The 26,686-nt window shown below is 41.5% G+C and overlaps 1 protein-coding gene across 1 annotated transcript; it reads right to left on the reverse strand.

Annotated features, from left to right (window-relative positions):
• Positions 1–23,233: 23,233 nt before the first annotated feature.
• LOC123052829 (E3 ubiquitin-protein ligase RHF2A) lies at positions 23,234–26,239 on the reverse strand. The gene is made up of 8 exons (XM_044476176.1): positions 25,968–26,239; positions 25,562–25,779; positions 25,409–25,455; positions 24,851–24,913; positions 24,672–24,771; positions 24,239–24,567; positions 24,018–24,125; positions 23,234–23,916 (listed from the first exon to the last, which is right to left on the reverse strand). The coding sequence occupies exons 2-8, from the start codon at positions 25,691–25,693 to the stop codon at positions 23,613–23,615; spliced, it is 1,083 nt and encodes a 360-aa protein (XP_044332111.1). The 5' UTR covers positions 25,694–25,779; positions 25,968–26,239; the 3' UTR covers positions 23,234–23,612.
• Positions 26,240–26,686: the final 447 nt, after the last annotated feature.

The following is a 26,686-nucleotide window of genomic DNA, read 5'->3' on the forward strand; positions in this document are numbered from 1 at the left end:
GGCCGCGACGGCGGTGCTGCTGCAGGCACGACGCTTGGGGCCGGCCATGGCAAGGAGGAGGTGAGGTAGGCCAGATCCTCAACGGGGCCTCGAGGACCCGTCCATCTCCGGTGACGAGGCGACGGCACGAGGGCAGCAGGAGGACCTGCGGGGCGGAGGCGGCGGTCCGTGGCGATGGGGTCGATCCTGATCCAATCTGGATCGGGAGGGGGTAGGTGGCGACGTGCGGGGGGGAGTGGTGCGTGGGTTAGGGTTACGGGGGGGGGGAGAGGGGATAACAAAGTGGGGGTGGCCGGTTGGGCCGGCCTAGTGGTTCGTGGCCCAGTTGGGCTGCTGGGCCGGAGCCCGGGGGGTGCTTTCTCCTTTCCCATTTTTTGTTTGTTTTGTTTCGTTTTACTTATCTTTTTATTTACTGCTTTGTTGTTTCCATCCACTATAAAATATCTAGGCATTTTATAAAAATGTGTTTATTGCACCATATTTACATATGAAAAATATGGCACCTCCCAAACATTTTTGTTTTAACTTTTGAAAACTTTTATTGTTGACATTAATTTGAATTTGAAATTTGAAACGGTTTCGAATCATCGCGAGGTTAACAACAGTAACCGTGGTGACATGGCACCATTAGCGTGGGATTACTGTAGCTTAATTATCCGGGTGTCACACCTCTAGTGGTGTTATGTGAACATCGACTACATGAAACTTCACCATGATTTGAGCCTAGGGGAAGGCATTGGGAAGTAATAAGTAGATGATGGTTGCTAGAGTGACAGAAGCTTAAACCCTAGTTTATGCGTTGCTTCGTAAGGGGCTGATTTGGATCCATATGTTTCATGCTCTGGTTAGATTTATCTTAATTCTTCTTTCGTAGTTGCGGATGCTTGCGAGAGGGGTTAATCATAAGTGGGAGGCTTGTCCAAGGAAGGACAGCACGCAAGCACCGGTCCACCCACATATCAAATTATCAAAGTAACGAACGTGAATCATATGAGCATGATAAAAACTAGCTGGACAGTAATTCCCATGTGTCCTCGGGAGCGCTTTGCTTTATATAAGAGTTCGTCCAGGCTTGTCCTTTGCTACAAAAGGGATTGGGCCACCTTGCTGCACCTTAGTTACTTTTGTTACTTGTTACCCGTTACAAATTATCTTATCACACAACTATCTGTTACCGATAATTTCAGTGCTTGCAGAGAATACCTTGCTGAAAACCGCTTGTCATTTCCTTCTGCTCCTCGTTGGGTTCGACACTCTTACTTGTCGAAAGGACTACAATAGATCCCCTATACTTGTGGGTCATCAGTGATGACGAAGATCGAAGATCCCGCTCTCCCAAGCCCAAAACGGACTCCAGATCTGGCCTCCCGATGAAGAACAGGAGGTGGCGGCAGCTCCGTATCGTGAAACAAGATAATTCTTCCTCCCTAATTGTTTTTGGAAAAATAGGTATTTGCGGAGTCGGAATCAGGGTCTGCGGGGCCACCAGGTGGGCACAACCCACCTGGGCGCGCCTAGAGGGGGGCGCCCTGGTGGGTTGTGCTCACCCAGGGCCCCCCCTCCGGTGGTTCTTGGCTCCAGTATTTTTCTTTTATACTGAAATAAGTCTCCAAAGAGTTTCGTTCCAATCCAAGAACTTTTATTTCTGCACAAAAACAGCACCATGGTAGTTCTGCTAAAAACAGCATCAGTCCGGGTTAGTTTCATTTAAATCATGCAAATTAGAGTCCAAAACAAGAGGAAAAGTAGATACAACGGATACGTATCAACTCCCCCAAGCTTAAACATTTGCTTGTCCTCAAAAATTCAGTTGAGATGAAAGTGAAAAAGAAAAACTTTTACGAACTCTTTTGCTCTTGTTTACATAAATAAGCTTAAGTAGCACCCAGGTTTTCAACAAAGATTATAACTAACCATGTCAACAATAACTCTTAAATATTATATTAACTCATATCAATGACATAATCAACTAGCGAGCAATAATGAAATATCTCAAATGACAACACCCTGCCAAAACAATCTCGATATAATACGACAACAGTGGTATCTCGCTAGCCCTTTCTGAGACTGCAAAACATAAATGCAGAGCACCTCCAAAGTTCAAGCAGCGACTAAACATTATAATTCATGGTAGAAAAGATCCAGTCATGATGCATCCAACATTAACTATACACAATACATGAGGATGACAATAGTGCTCTCAGAATCTGGCACTTATTTGAGAAGGTGATGACTCAACATAAATTTAAATAGATAGTCCCTTCTTACAGGGAAGCAGGGATTTGCAGCAGTGCGAGAGCTCAGTTTTTAAAGAAGAGGTAAATGAAATGTTGAGAAATGCACCCTTCCTGTTTACGTCAGGACCGAAATTTATGAATATTTTCCATGCTAAACACATTAGTGGCGATTCCAAAGCGATAAAAGTAAAGGTTTACTCCCCTCCACCAACAATCACACTCCACGGCTAGCCGAATCCACAGGTATCGTCCATACCAACATCAATCCTGGGGGAGTTTTGTTTAATTATTTGCAATTTTTGATTTCGGGACTGGGAATCCCTATTACCGCCCCTCTCGTGCAAGGACGAGTGAATAAACACTCATCATGAGAATAACCCGCTTAGCATGGAAGATACTGACTATCCCCTATCGCTCTATGAACAATCCATGCAGACAAAATGGATATTTATTTGAAATTTTTAGAGGTGGCACATGCAAATTTACTTAGAACGGTAGGGTAATACCGCATATAGGTAGGTATGGTGGACTCATCTGTGATAACTTGGGTTTTAGGATTTTGATGCACGAGCAGTATTTCCGCTTAGTACAGGCGAAGGCTAGCGAATAGGTTGGGAAGCGGCCAGCTAGAGAGCGAAAACGGTCATGAACATGCATTATGCATAATGAACATTGGATACTAGCATGAGTAGGATATGAACACCATGAACATAGATATCATGGAGGCTATGTTGATTTGATTCAACTACATGCATGAACATGTGCCAAGTCAAGCCAGTCAAAACATTCAGAGGAGGATACCATATCATCATACTACATCACAGTCAATTTAACGCAATGTTGACATCCAAGATAAATCATTATCCACTCTAATTGTCATTGCAAAAATGTTTGATCATAATATGCTGAATCATGGATACTAGGTTAAACATATTTACAAAAATATAACAAGTTGAGTTCATACCCGTTTCTCTCTGCCACAACCAGTTCACCAAATATCATCATTATTGCCTTTCACTTGCACGACCAAACAATAGGAAAATAATAATAGTGCAAGAGTGTCATGGACTAAGCTGGAATCTGCAAACATTTTATTCAAAAGGAGAAGACAGGTAATTTGGGCTCTTTGTTAGATCAACAATAATGCATATGAGAGCAACTCAATATTTTCATCGTGGTCTCCTCCTTGGTATGACGCAATAAACAGAAAAGAATTTCAGAGAAACACACTGAAATATTTTTGGAGTTTTTAGTTTTTCTAGAAGAAAGCAAATTAAAGAAGGAAAAACAAAAACGAGAAAAACTATTTACACGGGAAAGCTCCCAACAAGCAAGAAGAAGAATCGAGAAATCTTTTTGGGTTTTATTTTAATACAACTAAATAAACTAGAAAGAAAAAACCAAAAAGAAGTAGGAAATATTTTTGGGTTTTCTCAAAGTTTTTCAAACACACAAGAAGAAAGCGAGAAAAATAAATCTAACATGGATAATACAATGAAAAAGTGTGAACACCGACAACTGGACTGAAATGTGTGAACATGAATGTAATCTCGATGGAAATACGTACTCCCCCAAGCTTAGGCTTTTGGCCTAGCTTGGTAATCACCATTTGTAGTAGCCATCCGGTCCCATCTCGAAGTGCTGTGGAGAAGGCACCTGAGCGTCCCAATCCTGGGGCTCCTCCTCTGCCACCACCTGGGCGTTCTGGTAAGCAATGATGTCGTCTGGCATTATCCTGTATCTGCCCCTGGCAATAAAATCAAACAAAGCAGGTGCAAGCAACGGAATAATATCACGGGTATCATCACTGAAAACCAGGTTGTACAGAATATTATTAATAGAACCATTAATATCAATAAACTGGTGGTCTTTCATAGCTTGGTGATCCAAATAGACCTTTGTAAACGATAATCATGTTGGCGAATCTGAATGTTAAAGTGACTCGCCAAATGAGTAGCATAAATACCGCCATGAATTTTATCCTTGGTCCTGTTAAGGTGTAGACGACGTGCAATAATAACCTCTAGGCTATAAGTGTTATCGTCGTGTAATGCACGGCGTAGGACAGCGAAATCGGGGGCACTAAGTGGACCAACCTTCTCTCTAGCAAGTAAACACTTCACGATGAATAGAGCAAAATAATGCACAGAAGGAAACTGCATGCTAGTGGCGGTGACACTCGATACCCCTCTCTCATCTCCCACTGACAGAGTGCGATAAAAGTCCTCAAACTCTGCAGGTCTAGGCTCTCTTATTTCCCCGTTAGAAGTGTTGGGAATCGTTGCATGGAAAACAAAAAAAATCTATGCACACGCAATGATCTATCCATGGAGATGCATAGCAACGAGGCGAAGAGTGTGTTTACATACCCTTGTATACCGTAAACGGAAGCATTTCACAACGCGGTTGATGTAGTCGAGCTTCTTCGTGCTTCAACCGATCAAGTACCGAACACACGGCACCTCCGTGTTCTGCACACGTTCAGCTCGGTGACATCCCTCGCCTTCTTGATCCAGCAAGATGTCGAGGTAGTAGATGAGTTCCGTCAGCACGACGGCATGGTGACGGTGATGGTGAAGTGATCTCCGTAGGGCTTCGCCTAAGCACTACGAAAATATGACCGGGGGTGTAAACGGTGGAGGGGGGCGCCGCACATGGCTAAACCATTGTTTGGTCTGTGCTGGGGGCGCCCCCTCCACATATATATAGGTGGTAGGGGGAGGTGAGAGGCCAGGAGGCGCCCCAAGTAGGACCGAATCCTACTTTGGTTCCCCCTTGGCCGCGCCCCCCTTTCCATATTAGCCGGAGGGGGGAGGAAAGAGGATGGTGGAGAAAGGGAAGGGGGAGGCCGAATCCCCCCCCTTTCCTTTCCCTTCCCTTATTTCCTTCTCCCCTGGTTTGGCCCATATGGGGGGCGCACCAGCCCCTGGTGGCTGGTGTGTTTCCCCTCTTGGCGCATAAGGCCCATATCTTTTGCCGAGGGTGCCCGGAACCCCTTCTGGTGACCCGATATGTACCCGGTACCCTCCGGAACACTTCCGGTGTCCGAATACCATCGTCCTATATATCAATCTTTACTTCTCGACCATTTAGAGACTCCTCGTCATGTCTGTGATCTCATCCGGGACTTCGAACAACATTCGTTCACCAAATCACATAACTCATATAATACTATATCGTCATCGAACGTTAAGCGTGCGGACCCTACGGGTTCGAGAACTATGTAGACATGACCGAGATAGTTCTCCGGCCAATAACCAATAGCGGAACTAGGATGCCCATATTGGCTCCTACATATTCTATGGAGATCTTTATCGGTCAAACCGTTATGACAACATACGTAATTCCCTTTGTCTATCGGTATGTTACTTGCCCGAGATTCGATCGTCGGTATCTTCATACCTAGTTCAATCTCGTTACTGGCAAGTCTCTTTACTCGTTCCGTAATACATCACCTTGTGACCAACTCCTTAGTCATTTGCTTGCAAGCTTATGATGTGTATTACCGAGAGGGCCCAGATATACCTCTTCGATACTCAGAGTGACAAATCCTAATCTCGATCTACGCCAACTCAAAAAACACCTTCGTAGATACCTGTAGAGCATATTTATAATCACCCAGTTACTTGTGACATTTGATAGCACATAAGGCATTCCTCCGGTATCCGGGAGTTGTATAATCTCATAGTCGAAGGAATATGTATTTGACATGAAGAAAGCAATAGCAATAAAACTGAACAATCATAATGCTAAGCTAACGGATGGGTCTTGTCCATCACATCATTCTCCTAATGATGTGATCCTGTTATCAAATGAAAACTCATGTTAATGGTTAGGAAACCTTAACCATCTTTGATCAATGAGCTAGTCTAGTAGAGGCTCACTAGGGACACAGTGTTTGTTTATGTATTCACACATGTATTAAGGTTTCCGATTAATACAATTCTAGCACAAATAATAAACCTTTATCATGAATAAGAAATATAAAATAACAACTTTATTATTGCCTCTAGGGCATATTTCCTTCAAGAAGGAATCGGGCATATATCACAAAAGTCAACGAGTGGTATCTGACGAGTTTCAGCATATAAATTAAACTGCACCTGAGGGGGGTTATTCCTACTCATGAAATGAAAAGTTTGCACAAAGGAATTTGTAAGGAGATTATATTGTTCAGACTCAGCTGCGATGAATTCGGTGAGGCCAGCATTAGCAGCAAATTGTGTGAACTCTTGACGGATTCCGGCTCCATCCATGAAGGGGTTATGCGGCCATTCGCACGGCCACACTTCCGCCATTCTTCGAGTATGGAGGTCACTGTCCGATGATGACGCAATGACTCCTTTGGAGATCTTCTTGGAAGCAAACTTCCTAAAGAAGCTCATCATATTCCTATAGATAAAATTCTGAAATTTTTAGTCCACAAAAAATTTGTCAACCAAACTTCACAAGATTGATAGCAACTACTCATAAGCATGCATGGAGGCTATATTGAGCATTCAAACTACTTAGAACTCTAAGAATTCAACATGCAAGCTCATCTATAGCAGCATCAAGAGTAGGTAATTATTCAAAATATAATCCACTAAAGCAAAAACTAATTGGACCAATGGAGGAGTCACATACCAAGTAGCAATCCCCCAAAACAATTTCGGAAACGGAGCTTCGAGCAAAGAGATCAAAATCCATGGGTTTGAGAGCAAGAACATGAGAGAGAGAGAAATGGTCATTTTTTGGAGGTAGGAGATGACATGGGCTAAAGAGATAAGTGAGGGGGCCCACGTGGGGATCACAGCCCACCAGGGCGCGCCTGGGGCTGCTCGCGCCCAGGTGGGTTGTGCCCACCTAGTGCACCCCCCTCTGATGTTATTTGCACTAAAAATTCAGAAATATTAGAAAAAAAAATCATATTAAATTTGCAGGACATTCTGAGAACTTTTACTTTTGGGTCATTTTTTATTGCACGGAAAATCCAGGAAACAGGATAAACATGGTATTTTATTTTATTTAACTAAGAAAAACAGAAAACACAAGGTAAGGACAGAAGGCAGTGCCTACTAAATTCATCAACTTCATACCTCTCAAAAATGATCCATTAATAAGGTTGATCAAGTCTTATTAACAACCACCTTTGATTTATATGAAACCGCAGAACTTTCGTAAAACACTAAGTTACCTCAACGGGGATCTGCATGTCCCCGACAATAAGTATATCATATTTCTTTTTGGCAATAGGTAGAGGTAGTTGACAACTTCCAATAGTGAGCGTCGGAGATTTTTCAACAACATTAATACCATTCGCTTAGAATTGTTTCTTCGAAAAGTGCACCATATGCTCATTACCATTGATATGAAAAGTGACCTTGCTTTTATTGCAACTGGTAACAGCCCCTACAGTATTCAAAAAGGGTCTACCAAGGATAATCGACATGTTGTCGTCCTCGGGCATCTCAAGTATAACAAAGTCTGTTAAGATAGTAACATTTGCAACAACAGTCACATCCTCACAAATACCGATAGGTATGGCAGTTGATTTGTCAGCCATTTGCAAAGATATTTCAGTAGGTGTGAGTTTATTCAAGTCAAGTATTTTATATAAGGAAAAAGGCATAACACTAACACCAGCTCCTAGATCACACAAAGCAGTTTTCACATAGTTTCTTTTGATGGAGCAAGGTATAGTTGGTATTCCCGGATCTCCAAGTTTTTTAGGTACTCCATCCTTAAAAGAATAATTAGCAAGCATGGTGGAGATTTCAGCTTCAGGTATTTTCCTTTTATTAGTGATGATGGATTTCATATATTTTGCATAAGGGGCCATCTTTAAAATAGCAGTCAAGCAAGTACACAAAAAGACTGGCCTAATCATTTCGGCAAAGCGTTCAAATTATTCATCATCTTTCTTCTTTGTTGATTTGGGTGGAAAGGGCATGGGTTTTTGAACCCATGGTTCTCTTTCCCTTCCATGTTTTCGAGCAACAAAGTCTCTTTTATCATATCTTTTATTTTTGGGTTGTCGGTTATCAAGATCAACAACTGGTTCTATTTCAACATCATTATCTGGTTCTTTATCTTTATCTAGTTGAGTGCCTTCATGAACATCATCATTATCTTTTTCATTATCACTAGATGAATGCATTACCATATTGAGTTTCAGCATCAAAAATAGAGGACATCATTATTAGCTTCAGGAGGTTTTTCTATTTCAGGTTCACTAGAGGTATGCAAAGTCCTATCATTTTCTTTTTGTTTTTCCTTTTAGAAGGACTAAGTGCATCAGTGTTAATTCTTTGAGAGTCTTGTTCAATTCTTTTAGGGTGACCCTCAGGATAGAGTGGTTCCTGAGTCATTTTACCTCCTCTAGTTGCTACTCTAACAGCAAAGTCATTTATATTATTGTTCATTTCATCAAGTAATTATTTTCGAGATTTAGCAACTTGTTCTAACTGGGCATGAACCATAGAGGCATGTTTTCCTACACCTCTGACATCATTAGTGATTCTAAATAACAAGTTACTCAAGCGAGAAATCATATCATAATTGTATTTCAATTGTTTCATAACATTTTCATTGAAGTGATCTTGTTTTCTAATGTAATTACCAAACTCATAACGGCATTGACTAGGGTGTTTGTTGTAAGGGATGTCACTTTCATCAAATTTCATTAAAGGGTTTGCCTCTACCACCTGTGGCGGTGGTATATCAAGTCCATGTATTTCTTCAATAGGAGGTAAATTTTTGACATCTTCAGCTTTAATACCCTTTTCCTTCATGCATTTCTTTGCCTCTTGCATATCTTCAGGATTGAGATATAAGATACCCCTCTTCTTTGGAGTGGGTTTAGGCGGTGGTCCAGGAAGAGTCCAATCATCATTATTTCGCAATATGTTGTTCAATAACTTCTCAGCTTGTTCAACAGTTCGTTCCCTGAAAACGCTACTAGCACAACTATCTAGGAAGTCCCTAGAAGCATCGGTTAGTCCACTATAGAAGATATCAAGTGTTTCATTTTTCTTAAGAGGATGATCAGGCAAAGCATTCAGCAATTGGAGAAGCCTCCCCCAAGCTTGTGGGATACTCTCTTCTTCAATTTGCATAGAGTCAAATATTTCCTGTAAGGCGGCTTGTTTCTTATGGGCAGGAAAATATTTTTCAGAGAAGTAGTAAATCATATCCTGGGGACTACGCACACAACCAGGGGCAAGAGTATTGTACCAAGTCTTAGCATCACCCTTTAATGAGACTGGAAATAACTTGAGAATATAATAGTAGCGAATTTTTTCATCATGAGCAAATAGGGTGGCTATATCATTCAGCTTACTAAGATGTGCCACAGCAGTTTCAGTTTCATAACCATAGAAAGGATCAGATTCAACAAAACTAATTAACTCTAGGTCGACAGAGAATTCATAATCCCTATCATCAACAAAGATAGGAGAAGTATGCTACCTCTTGAGCACTGCGTTGGTTTTCCCTTGAATAGGAAAGGGTGATGCAGTAAAGTAGCATAAGTATTTCCCTCAGTTTTTGAGAACCAAGGTATCAATCCAGTAGGAGACCATGCTCGAGTCCCACGCACCTACACAAACAAATAAGAACCTCGCAACCAACGCGATAAAGGGGTTGTCAATCCCTTCACGGTCACTTACGAGAGTGAGATCTGATAGATATGATAAGATAATATTTTTGGTATTTTTATGATAAAGAGTAAATAAAGATGCAAAGTAAAATAAACGGCAATAGAAATAGCTAAGTGTTGGAATATTAATATGATGGAAAATAGACCCGGGGGCCATAGGTTTCACTAGTGGCTTCTCTCAAGAGCATAAGTATTATGGTGGGTGAACAAATTACTGTTGAGCAATTGATAGAATTGAGCATAGTTATGAGAATATCTAGGTACGATCATGTATATAGGCATCATGTCCGTGACAAGTAGACCAACTCCTGCCTGCATCTACTACTATTACTCCACACATCGACCGCTATCCAGCATGCATCTAGAGTATTAAGTTCATACGAACAGAGTAATGCTTTAAGTAAGATGACATGATGTAGAGGGATAAACTCATGCAATATGATATAAGCCCCATCTTGTTATCCTCGATGGCAACAATACAATACGTTCCTTGCTGCCCCTGTTGTCACTGGGAAAGGACACCGCAAGATTGAACCCAAAGCTAAGCACTTCTCCCATTGCAAGAAAGATCTATCTAGTAGGCCAAACCAAACTGATAATTCGAAGAGACATGCAAAGATAACCAATCATACATAAAAGAATTCAGAGAAGATTCAAATATTGTTCATAGATAAACTTGATCATAAACCCACAATTCATTGGTCTCAACAAACACACCACAAAAGAAGATTACATCGAACAGATCTCCACGAGAATCGTGGAGAACTTTGTATTGAGATCCAAAGAGAGAGAGAGAAGAAGCCATCTAGCTAATAACTATGGACCCGAAGGTCTAAGGTAAACAACTCACACATCATCGGAGGGGCTAGGGTGTTGATGTAGAAGCCCTCCGTGATCAATGCCCCCTTTGGCAGGACGCCGAAAAAGGCCCCAAGATGGGATCTCACGGGTACAGAAGGTTGCGGCGGTGGAATTAGGTTTTCATGGATGCCTCTGATGGTTTGGGGGTACGTAGGTATATATAGGAGGAAGAAGTACGTCGGTGGAGCAACGTGGGCCCCATGAGGGTGGAGGGCGCGCCCAGGGGGGTAGGCGCGCCCCCCTACCTCGTGCTCTCCTTGTTGCTTTCTTGACGTGGACTCCAAGTCCTCTGGATCACGTTTGTTCCAAAAATCACGTTCCCGAAGGTTTCATTCCGTTTGGACTCCGTTTGATATATTTTTTTCTGCGAAACTCTGAAATAGGCAAAAAACAGCAATTTGGGCTGGGCCTCCGGTTAATAGGTTAGTCCCAAAAATAATATAAAAGTGTATAATAAAGCCCATTAAACATCCAAAACAGAATATAATATAGCATGGAACAATCAAAAATTGTAGATACGTTGGAGACGTATCAAGCATCCCCAAGCTTAATTCCTGCTCGTCCTCGAGTAGGTAAATGATAAAAAAAACAGAATTTTTGATGTGGAATGCTACTTAGCATAATTTCAATGTAATTCTTCTTATTGTGGCACGAATGTTCAGATTTAATATGGTTCAAGATAAAAGTTTGATGTTGACATAAAAACAATAATACTTCAAGCATGCTAACCAAGCAATTATGTCTTATCAAAATAACATAGCCAAAGCAAGTTATCCCTACAAAATCATATAGTCTGGCTATGCTCCATCTTCCCCACACAAAATATTCATATCATGTACAACCCCGGTTTTAGCCAAGCAATTGGTTCATACTTTTTAACGCGCTTCAGCCTTTTCAAGTTTTACGCAATACATGAGCGCAAGCCATGGATATAGCACTATGGTGGAATAAGGTATAATGATAGGGGTTATGTGGGAAGACAAAAATGGAGAAAGTCTCACATCAACGAGGCTAATCAACGGGCTATGGAGATGCCCATCAATTGATGTCAATGCAAGGAGTAGGGATTGTCATGCAACGGATGCACTTAGAGCTATAAGTGTATGAAAGCTCAAACAAAAGAAACTAAGTGGGTGTGCATCCAACTTGCTTGCTCACGAAGACCTCGGGCATTTGAGGAAGCCCATCATTGGAATATACAAGCCAAGTTCTATAATGAAATTTCCCACTAGTATATGAAAGTGACAAAATGAGAGACTCTCTATCATGAAGATCACGGTGCTACTTTGAAGCACAAGTGTGGTAAAAGGATAGTAACATTGTCCCTTATCTCTTTTTCTCTCACTTTTTGGGCCTTTTTTTTGCCTCTTTTTATTATTATTTAGTCTGGAGTCTCATCCCAACTTGTGGGGGAATCATAGTCTCCATCATCCTTTCCTCACTTGGGACAATGCTCTAATAATGATGATCATCACACTTTTATTTACTTACAACTCATGAATTACAACTTGATACTTAGAACAAGATATGACTCTATGTGAATGCCTCCGGCGGTGTACCGGGATATGCAATGAATCAAGAGCGACATGTATGAAAGAATTATGAATGGTGGCTTTGCCACAAATACAATGTCAACTACATGATCATGCAAAGCAATATAACAATGATGGAGCGTGTCATGATAAACGAAATGGTGGAAAGTTGCATGGCAATATATCTCGGAATGGCTATGGAAATGCCATAATAGGTAGGTATGGTGTCTGTTTTGAGGAAGGTATAAGGAGGTTTATGTGTGATAGAGCGTATCATATCACGGGGTTTGGATGCACCGGCGAAGTTTGCACCAACTCTCAAGGTGAGAAAGGGCAATGCACGGTACCGAAGAGGCTAGAAAATTGCGGAAAGGTAAGTGTGCGTATAATCCATGGACTCACATTAGTCATAAAGAACTCATATACTTATTGCAAAAATTTATTAGCCCTCGAAGCAAAGTACTACTACTCATGCTCCTAGGGGAAGGGTTGGTAGGAGTTAACCATCGCGCGATCCCGACCGCCACACAAAGGATGACAATCAATAAATACCTCATGCTCCGACTTCGTTACATAACGGTTCACCATACGTGCATGCTACGGGAATCACAAACTCCAACACAAGTATTTCTCAATTTCACAATTACTCAACTAGCACAACTATGATATTACCACCTTTATATCTCAAAACAATTATCAAGCATCAAATTCATGATATTAAAGCAAATTGCCTTTCTGTTTTAAGACTCTCAAAATAATATAAGTGAAGCATGAGAGAACAATAGTTTATATAAAACAAATCCACCACCGTGCTCTAAAAGATATAAGTGAAGCACTAGAGCAAAACTATATAGCTAAAAAAAATATAAGTGAAGCACATAGAGTATTCTAATAAATTCCAATTTATGTGTGTCTCTCTCAAAAAGGTGTGTACAGCAAGGATGATTGTGGTAAACTAAAAAGCAAAGACTCAAATCATACAAGACGCTCCAAGCAAAACACATATCATGTGGTGAATAAAAATATAGCTCCAAGTAAAGTTACCGATGGAAGTAGACGAAAGAGGGGATGCCTTCCGGGGCATCCCCAAGCTTTGGCTTTTTGGTGTCCTTAGATTATCTTGGGGTGCCATGGGCATTCCCAAGCTTAGGCTCTTTCCACTCCTTGTTCCATAATCCATCAAATCTTTTACCCAAAACTTGAAAACTTCACAACACAAAACTTGGCAGAAAATCTCGTGAGCTCCGTTAGTGAAAGAAAACAAAACACCACTTCAAGGTACTGTATTGAACTCATTCTTTATTTATATTGGTGTTAAAACTACTGTATTACAACTTCTCTATGGTTTATAAACTCTTTTACTAGCCATAGATTCATCAAAATAAGCAAGCAACACACGAAAAACAGAATCTGTCAAAAACAGAACAGTCTGTAGTAATCTGTAACTAACGCAAACTTCTGGAACTCAAAAAAATCTACGAAAATAGTAAGACCTAGACAATTTGTTTAGTGATCTGATGCAATTTGAATAAATATTTTATCACGTTCTGGAGATTTTTAATAATTGTTTTCGTGAACAGAAAGTTTCTGGAATTTTCAGCAAGATCAAGTAACTATCATCCAAGAAGTTCCTATAGGTTAAACTTGGCACAAACACTAATTAAAACATAAAAAAAAATCTAACCAGAGGCTAGATCAAATATTTATTCCTAAAAAGAAGCAAAAAGCAAAAAACTAAAATAAAATTGGGTTGCCTCCCAACAAGCGCTATCGTTTAACGCCCGTAGCTAGGCATAAAAGCAAGGATAGATCTAGGTATTGCCATCTTTGGTAGGCAATCCATAAGTGGCCCTCATAATAGATTCATAAGGTAATTTAATTTTCTTTCTAGGGAAGTGTTCCATGCCTTTCCTTAACGGAAATTGGAATCTAATATTCCCTTCCTTCATATCAATAATTGCACCAATCGTTCTAAGGAAAGGTCTACCAAGAATAATAGGACATGAAGGATTGCAATCTATATCAAGAACAATGAAATCTACGGGCACATAGTTCCTATTTGCAACAATAAGAACATCATTAATTCTTCCCATAGGTTTCTTAATGGTGGAATCCGCAAGGTGCAAGTTCAAAGAGCAATCATCAAATTCACGGAATCCTAGCAAATCAGACAAAGTTTTTGGAATCGTGGAAACACTAGCGCCCAAGTCACACAAAGCAAAGCATTCATGATTTTTAATTTTAATTTTAATAGTAGGTTCCCACTCATCATAAAGTTTTCTAGGGATAGAAACTTCCAACTCAAGTTTTTCTTCATAAGATTGCATTAAAGCATCAACGATATGTTTGGTAAAAGCTTTATGTTGACTATAAGCATGAGGAGAATTTAGCACGGATTGCAACAAGGAAATACAATCTATCAAAGAGCAATTATCATAATTAAATTCCTTGAAATCCAAAATAGTGGGTTCATTAATATCTAGAGTTTTGATCTCTTCAATCTCACTTAAATCAATTTTAGCATCAAGATCTAAGAACTCTGAATTTTTGAAACGCCTTCTAGGTAAAGGTGGATCATATTCAGTCCCATCATTATCAAGATTCATATTGCAAAACAAACATTTAATAGGAGACACATCAATAACTTTTAGATCTTCATCTTTATTTTCATAGAAACTAGAAGAACACGCTTTCACAAAGCAATCTTTCTTAGCACGCATCCTAGAGGTTCTTTCTTTGCACTCATCAATGGAAATTCTCATGGCTTTGAGAGACTCATTGATATCATGCTTAGGTGGAATAGATCTAATTTTCAAAGAATCAACATCAAGAGAAATTCTATCAACGTTCCTAGCCAATTCATCAATCTTAGGCAACTTTTCTTCAAGCAAAGCATTGAAATTCTTTTGCGAATTTATAAATTCTTTAACACTAGTCTCAAATTCAGAAGGCATCTTATTAAAATTTACATAAGAGTTGTTGTAGGAAATACCATAATTATTAGAGGAACTACTAGGATACGACCTAGGATTAAAGTTTCCTCTATACGCGTTGTTACCAAAATTATTCCTACCAACAAAATTCACATCCATAGATTCATTATTATTCTCAATCAAAGTAGACAAAGGCATATCATTGGGATCAGAAGAAACACTCTTAGTAGCAAATAATTTCATAAGTTCATCCATCTTTCCACTCAAAACATTAATTTCTTATATCGCATGCACTTTTTTACTAGTAGATCTTTCGGTGTGCCATTGAGAATAATTAGCCATAATATTATCTAGGAGTTTAGTAGCTTCTCCTAAAGTGATTTCCATAAAAGTGCCTCCCGCGACCGAGTCTAAAAGATTTCTAGAAGCAAAATTCAATCTGGCATAAAAAATTTGTATAATCATCCAAAGATTCAAACCATGTGTAGGGCAATTACGTATCATTAATTTCATCCTCTCCCAAGCTTGTGCAACATGTTCATGATCAAGTTGCTTAAAATTCATAATATCGTTTCTAAGAGAGATGATTTTAGCGGGAGGAAAATACTTAGAGATAAAAGCACATTTGCACTTATTCCATGAATCAATACTGTTTTTAGGCAAAGATGAAAACCAAACTTTAGCATGATCTCTAAGCAAAAAAGGAAATAGCTTCAATTTAACAATATCATTGTCCACATCTTTCTTCTTTTGCATATCACACAAATCAACAAAGATATTTAGATGGGTAGCGGCATCTTAATCACTAGGAAGGCCGGCGAATTGATCTTTCATAACAAGATTCAACAAAGCAGTATTAATTTCACAAGATTCAGTATCGGTAAGAGGAGCAATCAGAGTGCTAAGAAAATCATTGTTGTTGGTATTGGTAAAGTCACACAATTTGGTATTATCTTGAGCCATCGTGACAAACAAGCAATCCAACACACGAGCAAACAAGAAGCAAGCGAAAAAGAGGCGAACGGAAAAGAGAGGGCGAATAAAACGGCAAGGGTGAAGTGGGGGAGAGGAAAACGAGAGGCAAATGGCAAATAATGTAATGCGAGGGATAAGGGTTTGTGATGGGTACTTGGTATGTCTTGACTTGTGCGTAGACTCCTCGGCAACGGCGCCAGAAATGGCTCGTTGTCGGGAAAGCAAATCTTGACTTGACTTGGCACGAATCTCCCCGGCAACGGCGCCAGAAATCCTTCTTGCTACCTCTTGAGCACTGCGTTGGTTTTCCCTTGAAGAGGAAAGGGTGCTGCAGTAGAGTAGCGTAAGTATTTCTCTCAGTTTTTGAGAACCAAGGTATCAATCCAGTAGGAGACCACGCTCGAGTCCCACGCACCGACAGAAACAAATAAGAACCTCGCAACCAACACGATAAAGGGGTTGTCAATACCTTCATGGTCACTTACGAGAGTGAGATCTGATAGATATGATAAGATAATATTTTTGGTATTTTTATGATAAAGAGTAAATAAAGATGCAAAGTAAAATAAACGGCAATAGAAAGAGCTAAGTGTTGGAATATTAATATGATGGAAAATAGACCCGGGGGCCATAGGTTTCACTAGTGGCTTCTCTCAAGAGCATAAGTATTATGGTGGGTGAACAAATTACTGTTGAGCAATTGATAGAATTGAGCATAGTTATGAGAATATCTAGGTACGATCATGTATATAGGCATCATGTCCGTGACAAGTAGACCAACTCCTGCCTGCATCTACTACTATTACTCCACACATCAACCGCTATCCAGCATGCATCTAGAGTATTAAGTTCATACGAACAGAGTAATGCTTTAATTAAGATGACATGATGTAGAGGGATAAACTCATGCAATATGATATAAACCCCATCTTGTTATCCTCGATGGCAACAATACAATACGTGCCTTGCTGCCCCTGCTGTCACTGGGAAAGGACACCGCAAGATTGAACCCAAAGCTAAGCACTTCTCCCATTGCAAGAAAGATCAATCTAGTAGGCCAAACCAAACTGATAATTCAAAGAGACTTGCAAAGATAACCAATCATACATAAAAGAATTCAGAGAAGATTCAAATATTGTTCATAGATAAACTTGATCATAAACCCACAATTCATCGGTCTCAACAAATACACCGCAAAAGAAGATTACATCGAATAGATCTCCACGAGAATCGTGGAGAACTTTGTATTGAGATCCAAAGAGAGAGAAGAAGCCATCTAGCTAATAACTATGGACCCGAAGGTCTGAGGTAAACTACTCACACATCATCGGAGGGGCTAGGGTGTTGATGTAGAAGCCCTCCGTGATCAATGCCCCCTTCGGCAGGACGCCGAAAAAGGCCCCAAGATGGGATCTCACGGGTACAGAAGGTTGCGGCGGTGGAATTAGGTTTTCGTGGATGCCTCTGATGGTTTGGGGGTACATAGGTATATATAGGAGGAAGAAGTACGTCGGTGGAGCAACGTGGGCCCCACGAGGGTGGAGGGCACGGCAAGGGGGGGGGGTAGGCGCACCCCCTGCCTCGTGCTCTCCTCGTTGCTTTCTTGACGTGGACTCCAAGTCCTCTGGATCACGTTTGTTCCAAAAATCACGTTCCCGAAGGTTTCATTCCGTTTGGACTCCGTTTGATATTCTTTTTCTGCGAAACTCTGAAATAGGCAAAAAACAGCAATTTGGGCTGGGCCTCCGGTTAATAGGTTAGTCCCAAAAATAATATAAAAGTGTATGATAAAGACCATTAAACATCCAAAACGGAATATAATATAGCATGGAACAATCAAAATTATAGATACGTTGGAGACGTATCAAAGTAGCAAACTTAGGATCACATTTCATTCTAGCATTCAAAGATTTTTCTTTCAGTTTGCATAATAATTTCTTAAGATCATCCCTATCATTGCAAGCAAGAAAGTCTCTAGTTGTCTCGTCATCCATAACATAACCCTTAGGTATCTTGGGCAATTCATATCTAGTAGAGCTCGGTCTAATAGTTGTTTCAAGATTTTTAGTTTCAAGTATTTCATCAGTTTCAACATTCTCAATATCCTTAGCTCTAGCAAGTTGTTCATCAAGAAATTCACCTAGTGGCACATTATCATCAAGCAAGGTACTAGCATCATCATAGGCATTATCCATAGCAGAAGTAGCATCATCAATAACTTGCGACATATCAGAATTAATAGCATGTGGTGGTGTTGCAAGTTTACTCAAAATAGAAGGTGAATCAAGTGTAGAGCTAGATGGCAGTTCCTTACCTCCCCTCGTCTTAGAGGGAAATATCTTAGTCTTGCTATTCTTCAGATTCTTCATAGTGATAAATAGATAATAATCCCAAGTGACTCAACAAATATAGCTATGCTCCCCAGCAATGACGCCAGAAAAAGGTCTTGATAACCCACAAGTATAGGGGATCGCAACAGTTTTCGAGGGTAGAGTATTCAACCCAAATTTATAGATTCGACACAAGGGGAGCCAAAAAATATTTGCAAGTATTAGCAGCTGAGTTGTCAATTCAACCACACCTGGAGATTAATTATCTACAGCAAAGTGATTAGTAGCAAAGTAATATGATAGTTTTGATAATAGTGGTAACAACAATAGTAACAGTAACAATGATAGCAATGATTTTGTAGCAAGTATAACAGTAGTAGCAGCAGTAGTAACTTAGCAAGAACTAAGAGAAATTCGTAGGCATTGGATCGGTGGATTCGTTGGATGATATTCATCATATAACAGTCATAACCTAGGGCGATGAAAACTAGCTCCAGTTCATAAATATAATGTAGGCATGTATTCCCTAAATAGTCATACGTGCTTATGGAAAGAACTTGCATGACATCTTTTGTCCTACCCTCCCGTGGCAGCGGGGTCCATAAGGAAACTAAGGGATATTAAGGCCTCCTTTTAATAGAGAACGGGAACAAAGCATTAACACATAGTGAATACATGAACTCCTCAAACTACGGTCATCACCGGAAAGTATCCCGACTATTGTCACTCTCGGGTTTACGGATCATAACACGTAACAGGTAAATATAACTTGCAAGATCGGATCTAGAACATAGATATAATGGTGAAAACATAAACGGTTCAGATCTGAAATCATGGCACCCGACCCTAAAGTGACAAGCATTAAGCATGGCAAAGTCATATCAACATCAATCTCAGAACATAGTGGATACTAGGGATCAAGCCCTAACAAAACTAACTCGATTACATGATGAATCTCATCCAACTCCTCACAGACCAGCGAGCCTACGAAGGAATTACTCACTCACGGTGGGGAGCATCATGAAATTGGCGATGAAGGACGGTTGGTGATGACGAAGATCGAAGATCCCCCACTCCGGAGACCAAAACGGACTCGAGATCTGGCCTTCTGATGAAGAACAGGAGGTGGCGGCGGCTCCGTAGTGAAACGAGATAATTCTTCCTTCGTGATTTTTTTCTGGAAAAATAGGTATTTATGGAGTTGGAATCAGGGTCTTCGGGGCCACCAGGTAGGCACAACCCACTTGGGCGCGCCTAGAGGGGGCGCCCTGGTGGGTTGTGCTCACCCAGGGGCCCCCCTCTGGTGGTTCTTGGCTCCAGTATTTTTCTTTTATTCTGAAATAAATCTCCAAAAAGTTTCGTTCCAATCCGAGAACTTTTATTTCTGCACAAAAACAACACCGTGGTAGTTCTGCTGAAAACAGCGTCAGTCCGGGTTAGTTTCATTCAAATCATGCAAATTAGAGTCCAAAACAAGAGGAAAAGCATTAGGAAAAGTAGATACGACGAAGACGTATCAATGCCCCTGCGCAATTAAAGAATTCCTGAATAACACTTTTCCCTCTGATGTTCCCACTTCTCGCAAGAAAATTTTTAGAATCCAAATTTGTGGAAATTTTAACTTTAGGAATTTTACCATCCTCACTTTTTTTATAACGAACTCAGACATGATAACAACTTCAAGCGAGCAAATAAGCAAAAAGGTGAACGGAAAATGTTTTTGTGTTTTTGTGAAAACGTTTTAGAAGTGGGGAAGATGAAAATGGGAGGCAAAAGACAAATGAAAGTAAATGCAAGGAGATGAAAGTTTATGCGATAGTACTTGATAGGTTTTGGTGATGTCTCCCCGGCAACAACGGCAGAAATTCTTCCTCCTACTTGTGAGCTGCGTTGGGATTTCCTCGAAGAGGAGAGGATGATGCAGTACAGTCGAGATACGTATTTCCCTCTATTAAGAACCAAGGTTATCAATCCAGTAGGAGAACCACACAAGACCTCGTGAACAGCATCTACACACAAAAGAACAAATACTTGCACCCAACGCGATCAAGGGGGTTGTCAATCCTCTCGGCGGTCAATTGCAAGGATCAAGTGTGATAATGGTAGATATATAAAAAAAGCACATTATAAAATAACAATAAATAAATTGCAGCAAGGTATTTTTGGATTTTAATATATGATAAAGATAGACCCGGGGGCCATAGCTTTCACTAGAGGCTTCTCTCTCGAACAAAAAGCATACAGTGGGTAAATAAATTACTATTGGGCAATTGATAGGAAAGCGCGCAGTTATGATGATATCCAAGGCAATGATCATGTATATAGGCATCACGTTCGAGACAAGTAAACCGACTCCTGCCTGCATCTACTACAATTACTCCACACATCGACCACTATCCAGCATGCATCTAGAGTATTAAGTTCATAAAGAACGGAGTAACGCCTTAAGTAAGATGACATGATGTAGACAAAGTAAACTCAAGCAATATGAATAAACCCCATCATTTTATCCTTAATGGCAACGATATAAATACGTGTCTTGTCCCTTTCTGTCACTGGGATATAGATCACCCCAAGATTAAAACCGTTACAAAGCACCTCTCCCATCGCAAGATAAATCAATCTAGTTGGCCAAACCAAATGGATAGATCGGAGAGAAATACAAAGCTATAACAATCATGCATAAAAGAGTTCAGAGAAGACTCAAGTAATATTCATAGATAATCTGATCATAAACCCACAATTCATCAGATCCCAACAAACGCACCGCAAAAGAAGATCACATCAAATAGAACTCCAAGAACATCGAGGAGAACACTGTATTGAAGATCAAAGAGAGAAAAGAAGCCATCTAGCTACTAGCTATGGACCCGTAGGTCTGTGGTAAACTACTCACACATCATCGGAAGGGCGGCAAGGTTGATGTAGAGGCCCTCCATGATCGATTCCCCTTCCGGCAGAGTACCGAAAATGGTCTCCAGATGGGATCTCCGAAGAACAGAAACTTGCGACAGCGGAAAACTTATTTTGGGTGGCTCTCTGTTGGTTTCTCGATTTTAGAGAATTTATAGAGGTGGAATTAGATCAGGCAGAGCCACGAGAGGCCCGCAAGGTAATTGTGCGCGCCTACCCCCTGGGCGTGCCCAAGTGCCTTGATGTCTCCTCGTTGCACGTCTGGTCTCCTCCTGAAGCTTCTAAGGTCTCTCTTGTCCAGAAAAAAATCGTCAAAAAGTTTTTTGGCATTTGGACTTCGTTTGGTACTAATTTCCTGGAAAAAACAGAATCAGGCAAAAAGTAAGAACTGGTACTTGACACTAAGTTAATAGGTTAGTCCCAAAAATGATATATAATTGCATATAAAACATCCAAGATTGATACTATAATAGCATGGAACAATAAAAAAATATAGATACGTTGGAGACGTATCACCTGTCGTCTCCTGTCTGAGACCAGAATTTGGACAACAATGAGCGACAACTTTCCCGCGCAAGCAACTCAGAGGGAAGATCAAACGAAGGGAAATAGCCATCATCCACCGCCACCGGTCGCACAGGAATCACTCTCGTGGCAGTAGGTAGTGGCTCGGCTCAAGCTTGAAGGAGAAGCACATGCCAGCCGGGTCGAAGGATACGATGACACAAGGCTTGGGCATGTCCGCAGCCAGCAGGACGGAGTGGAGGCAGCCCCGGTTCTCGTCCTCATGAGCGATCTGCTCGGCAGTGGGAAGATGGAAGGTAGCCATCTTGATGAGCTTCGACACTGTTGAGGCCGTTGCTAGTCGTACGACAAGGGTTGTAGCCGCCGGTACCAGAGAGGCAGATGGCGAGGTGTGCACTCACCTTACCCTAGTGTTTCCTCGCGTAGCTTGTGGATGCTGACGGTGAAGAAGATGTGAAGACGATGACACAAAGGAGGTGGAGATGGAGGAGAACTGATCGCTTGGAGCAAATGGTTGCCGCTTTCAGAGTTCTGGTACAACTCGGCGTTTCACTCCACCCTGGACAAAACTCCATTCACGGTGGTCTATGGGCAAGAACCCATAGATGTGTCTGACCAAAGATGTGTCTATTTTTTTTTTAAGACAGCAAGAGAGCTGTTGTGATTCCATTAAGTAGAAGGAAGGCCGACGGCCAAAAGGATGTGTCCGGGAGAAATACTTGTTTTTTATATCACCGGGAGAAAAAAAATGCTGTTGCTCCTAACCTAAAAGAATGTTGTTGTTGATTTTAGGAAAACAAAAGCGTGGTTGATTTGTCATAATGTTTACTTGGACAAAGAAAAGATCGCCGGGTTGATAATATGGCCGTCAACCTCTAAAGCTAAAGCATGCTTAGCAAAATCATGAGCCTCCATATTTGAGGTTCTAAATTCATGGCTAAGAAAGCAAGAAGAAAGTACAGAAGAATGACTCCCTCCGATTCAGATTAATTGACACACACTTAGTGTCCAGATTATTGAGCCTAAGAAGAAAATACACCTTAAAGAGGTCTGACTTATCAAAAAACTAATACACCTTATATTTTAAACCAGAGGAAGTAAAAAATTATGAAAACCCAAAATATCAATGGCACAACAAAGCGCGCCCCTTCAAGTACAGACAATCCATCAGTCCATGGCCTGGTTAGCTATTTGAGTTGGAAAGCAAAGAAGAGGCCAAAGAACATGTTAGGCCAGAAAGAAGTGCAAGTTTTGTGTATCGGTGCCACATTCGGAAGGAATCCAAGACTGCCAAATCAATGCAGATTTTTTGTCAACAATGAACAGAAATTATCTGTGCAGTTACTGTTCTGCATCTCTATACAGAGAGTTCATGGAGACATGAATCTCATATCACGACTCTGATGTTCCCTTCACTATGGCTCATAAGCTGGCCTGATGAAACAACTGGCTGTCGTAGCCTTGCAGGTCTACGAAGAAACGAACAAGAGCTACCGTGTGGTTGACGTTGCACCACCTTGGCTCATATCATTCTTGAAACCAATTCTTTACAGCTGCATCTTTGGTTGCACAAATCAAACATGTTACATGTGACTGTTCTAATAGTACCAGATGCCAGGTTCAACTTGCAGCTAAAAATAAGTTCATCTTTCATGGTAGAAGATGGTTCATTGTGAACCAGATCTCGACGCACAAGTTGCCGAAGACGAGGCGCCATTTACGGAAGCACAAAAGTTGGACGACGCGGCCCCCTGATTATCTGTAGCAGAAGAAACATTGTCCGAAGAAGCCGATGAGGGCCCAGAGCCACTCCCGTCCCTCGTTTCTAGCCGCTCCATCATGCGAGACACAGCAGCGATTCCGGCGTTAACCTCCCTCCTCACATCAGAACCAAGACTCGATATCGTGTCACTCCGAGAGAGCCACCGTTCCTTCCACCCACGGGTGTTCTTCGTTATCGAGTCCTTGTACCTAGCATTGTTAAGGGAGACCACAAATATAAGTTGGCTACAATAATGTTGGTTTTCCAATTCCAAAGGTCTCTGAAGTTTGAAGGAATCAGAGAGTATTACTTGACCGAAACCGACTGCAGGCGAGTCTTGAGTGTGTTTGAGAAAGATTGTGGATCGGATGGTCCAGCTCCATCCTGGTTGATGGGAGATGCTTCATCACCAGAAATTCTGATCAAGGTCATTATGTAGTGAGTGTTAAACCAATATACATGAGAAGAAGACAAAAAACCACCGATGTAGGCCGTCCGGTAGTTATGTCATCATATGAAAATAGGAATCACCTATCATTTGATCCAACAGGGCAGTTGGATGAAGTATTATTGTGCACTAGTATGTTGGCAGATGCTTCTTCCATGGCATCCACAGGAGCAGAGATTATAGCAGGAGAATACTCACTGTCCCCTACTTGTGGTGAATCTGAAGAAATCGGGTCACTAGAGGTAGTTTCAGTTGTCGAAAATACTACAATTTGTGTGCGACCGTGTGGTCCTGATCTTCCGCGGTGGCCTTCCCTTCTACCATGGCGGTGCGACCTACGTGTCACGGCAGCAGCGGCCAGGTGTTGCATGAGACGTTCTTCAAGCTCAGCATCATCTGTATCAACTGGTACCTGGGAGAAATAGCAGCATCAGCAGCAGTACAGGCATTGGGTGGATCGAGACATGGCAGCAAGAAAGCCATTGTTAGAAGGGCAATGGAAATGCGAAATGACACCTCAAAATGTCCGAGCATTGGATGGCGAAAAATGGCGGTCGTGCGTGAGCGATCTGCTTGCACATTCTTCTCCTGTTCAACAGCCTCAAGGAGCTCTTGACTGTAATTCAAGAATTTAAGTGAGACTTGGCTAGAAATGTACAATTGATCTCACTCCTGGTTTACATAAGAATTTCTACCTCAGAGGGTCCTTCATGCTGATTGCCTGCCAACACATGGGACACTGGGAACTTCTCTGGCACCTACAACATCAATTACATCAGTACATCAGAAAGTATATGATAAGGAGTCGCAGTTGCAACACAACGATGTGGTAAACCAATCAACCAACAGTTACAAAGAGAAATTGCAACTCTTCCGAATTACAAGTGACAGTCAATGGGTCATTGTAGTGATCAAGCTACTATATAGTAGTAACATGGCGTTTCATCTGAAAGTTCTGAATGAGTGGCAGAAGTAAGAAATGAAGATAAATGGTGCAGAACAACAAATCCTCCGGCCAAAAAGTGCAACGCAGGAAACCAATCATTCAGCATCCAAAATATAAACTGCAACTCTGGAAAATATAATGTGACTCTCGAATCAATTCATCGATGTTTCAAATCTTACCATGAACAAACTAACAGCAGCAAACTGCATACTCGCATGATAGTTTCAGGCAATATCATTCTAAATTTCTAACGGAATGGTTACAGAACTTGAGGGGAAATGCAAAGACAAGAAAGCATGGTCCTCACCACTCAAGGATGCACTGGAGATGGAAATCATGCTTGCAGCTTGTAACCTGTAGCAATTCAAAACAAGAAACCAGAACTTCAGACACGTCTACCACCGAATCGAAAGATTTCCATGGCCAATCACCATTACATCCGTAAGCGAGCGGTAGGTACCGTGGAGGGGTCGCTGTCGCAGAAGGCCTCGAGGCAGATGCTGCAGGCGTCGTCGCAGGCGTCCTGCACGCCGCCCTCCACGAAAGCCGCCGCCGACGAGAGCTTCTCCATCTTGGCTGCCTTCTCGTCCATCCCTCCCTCCCTCCCTCTCTGTTTACTAAGCCTATCAAGAACCGAGTCGACCGCAGAAATGGACCGCTGCCTCCCCCGCGCAATCCCTGCAACAACGCGAACGGCAAGATTTAGATATAAAATTCGCGCGGAAATCCAAGCAATCGAGGTCATTCCAAAACCAATCAAGATTGTATGAAGAAATGGAGGAAAATTCGCCCCCAAAATCGCACCTTATCCACCTAGCTAGACCCAAGATTAACAAAGCGAGAGATCGAGATCGAGTGGTTCTGACCGAGTATCCGGGCTTCTCGGATAAAAACAGCAACTCCGTGTGGAATCGTTCTCCTTTGGACGGCCGCGACGACGGCGACGACGGAGCACGTCTGCGCGGGGGCGACGAGGTCGACGAAGAAATGGCCGCTTTAACTCTCTTCTCTCTCTCTCTCCGCGTGCCCCTCGTCTGCTTCACGCCAATGACGGGTAGACCCAGATGTCGACCCGTTTTGGGGTCGCTAAAACTGGTGGGCCCGTCCTTAGTTTGTGCGGTTCCATCACTGACATGCGTGGACCGCCATACGGAGCAGGGTTGGTGGGGGTACGGTGTGGTGCTAATGTTATTATTTGGCTCCAGCTCTTCGATTTTTTTTTAGCTCTTGGATTTCACTCTGCAAGGATGTTTGAAAAAATCGTACTAAAGGATATTAATCATATTTTCCTGCAGAGACATACAGATATCTGGAATTTTTTTAGACACAGTACCCACTTTATTTAAGGAATTTGAGATATATATGTCCATAGACGGAGTAGTCAGCCACACTCAGTGACCAACAGTTGTTAACATATGCGATTCTATATTCACATCAACAAATGATATCATTTCGAACATCCTGCTCCTGCCAAAATCTCCTTCGTCATCTTCCTATAGTGACACGTCGAACTATCACGGAAGGTATTGATGACCCAAAGGCAGTCGCTTGCAATTCTCGCCTTATGGACGAGCAAAACACTTGC

This window comes from Triticum aestivum, chromosome 2D (genome assembly GCF_018294505.1).
Source record: "Triticum aestivum cultivar Chinese Spring chromosome 2D, IWGSC CS RefSeq v2.1, whole genome shotgun sequence".
Lineage (NCBI taxonomy): Eukaryota > Viridiplantae > Streptophyta > Magnoliopsida > Poales > Poaceae > Triticum > Triticum aestivum.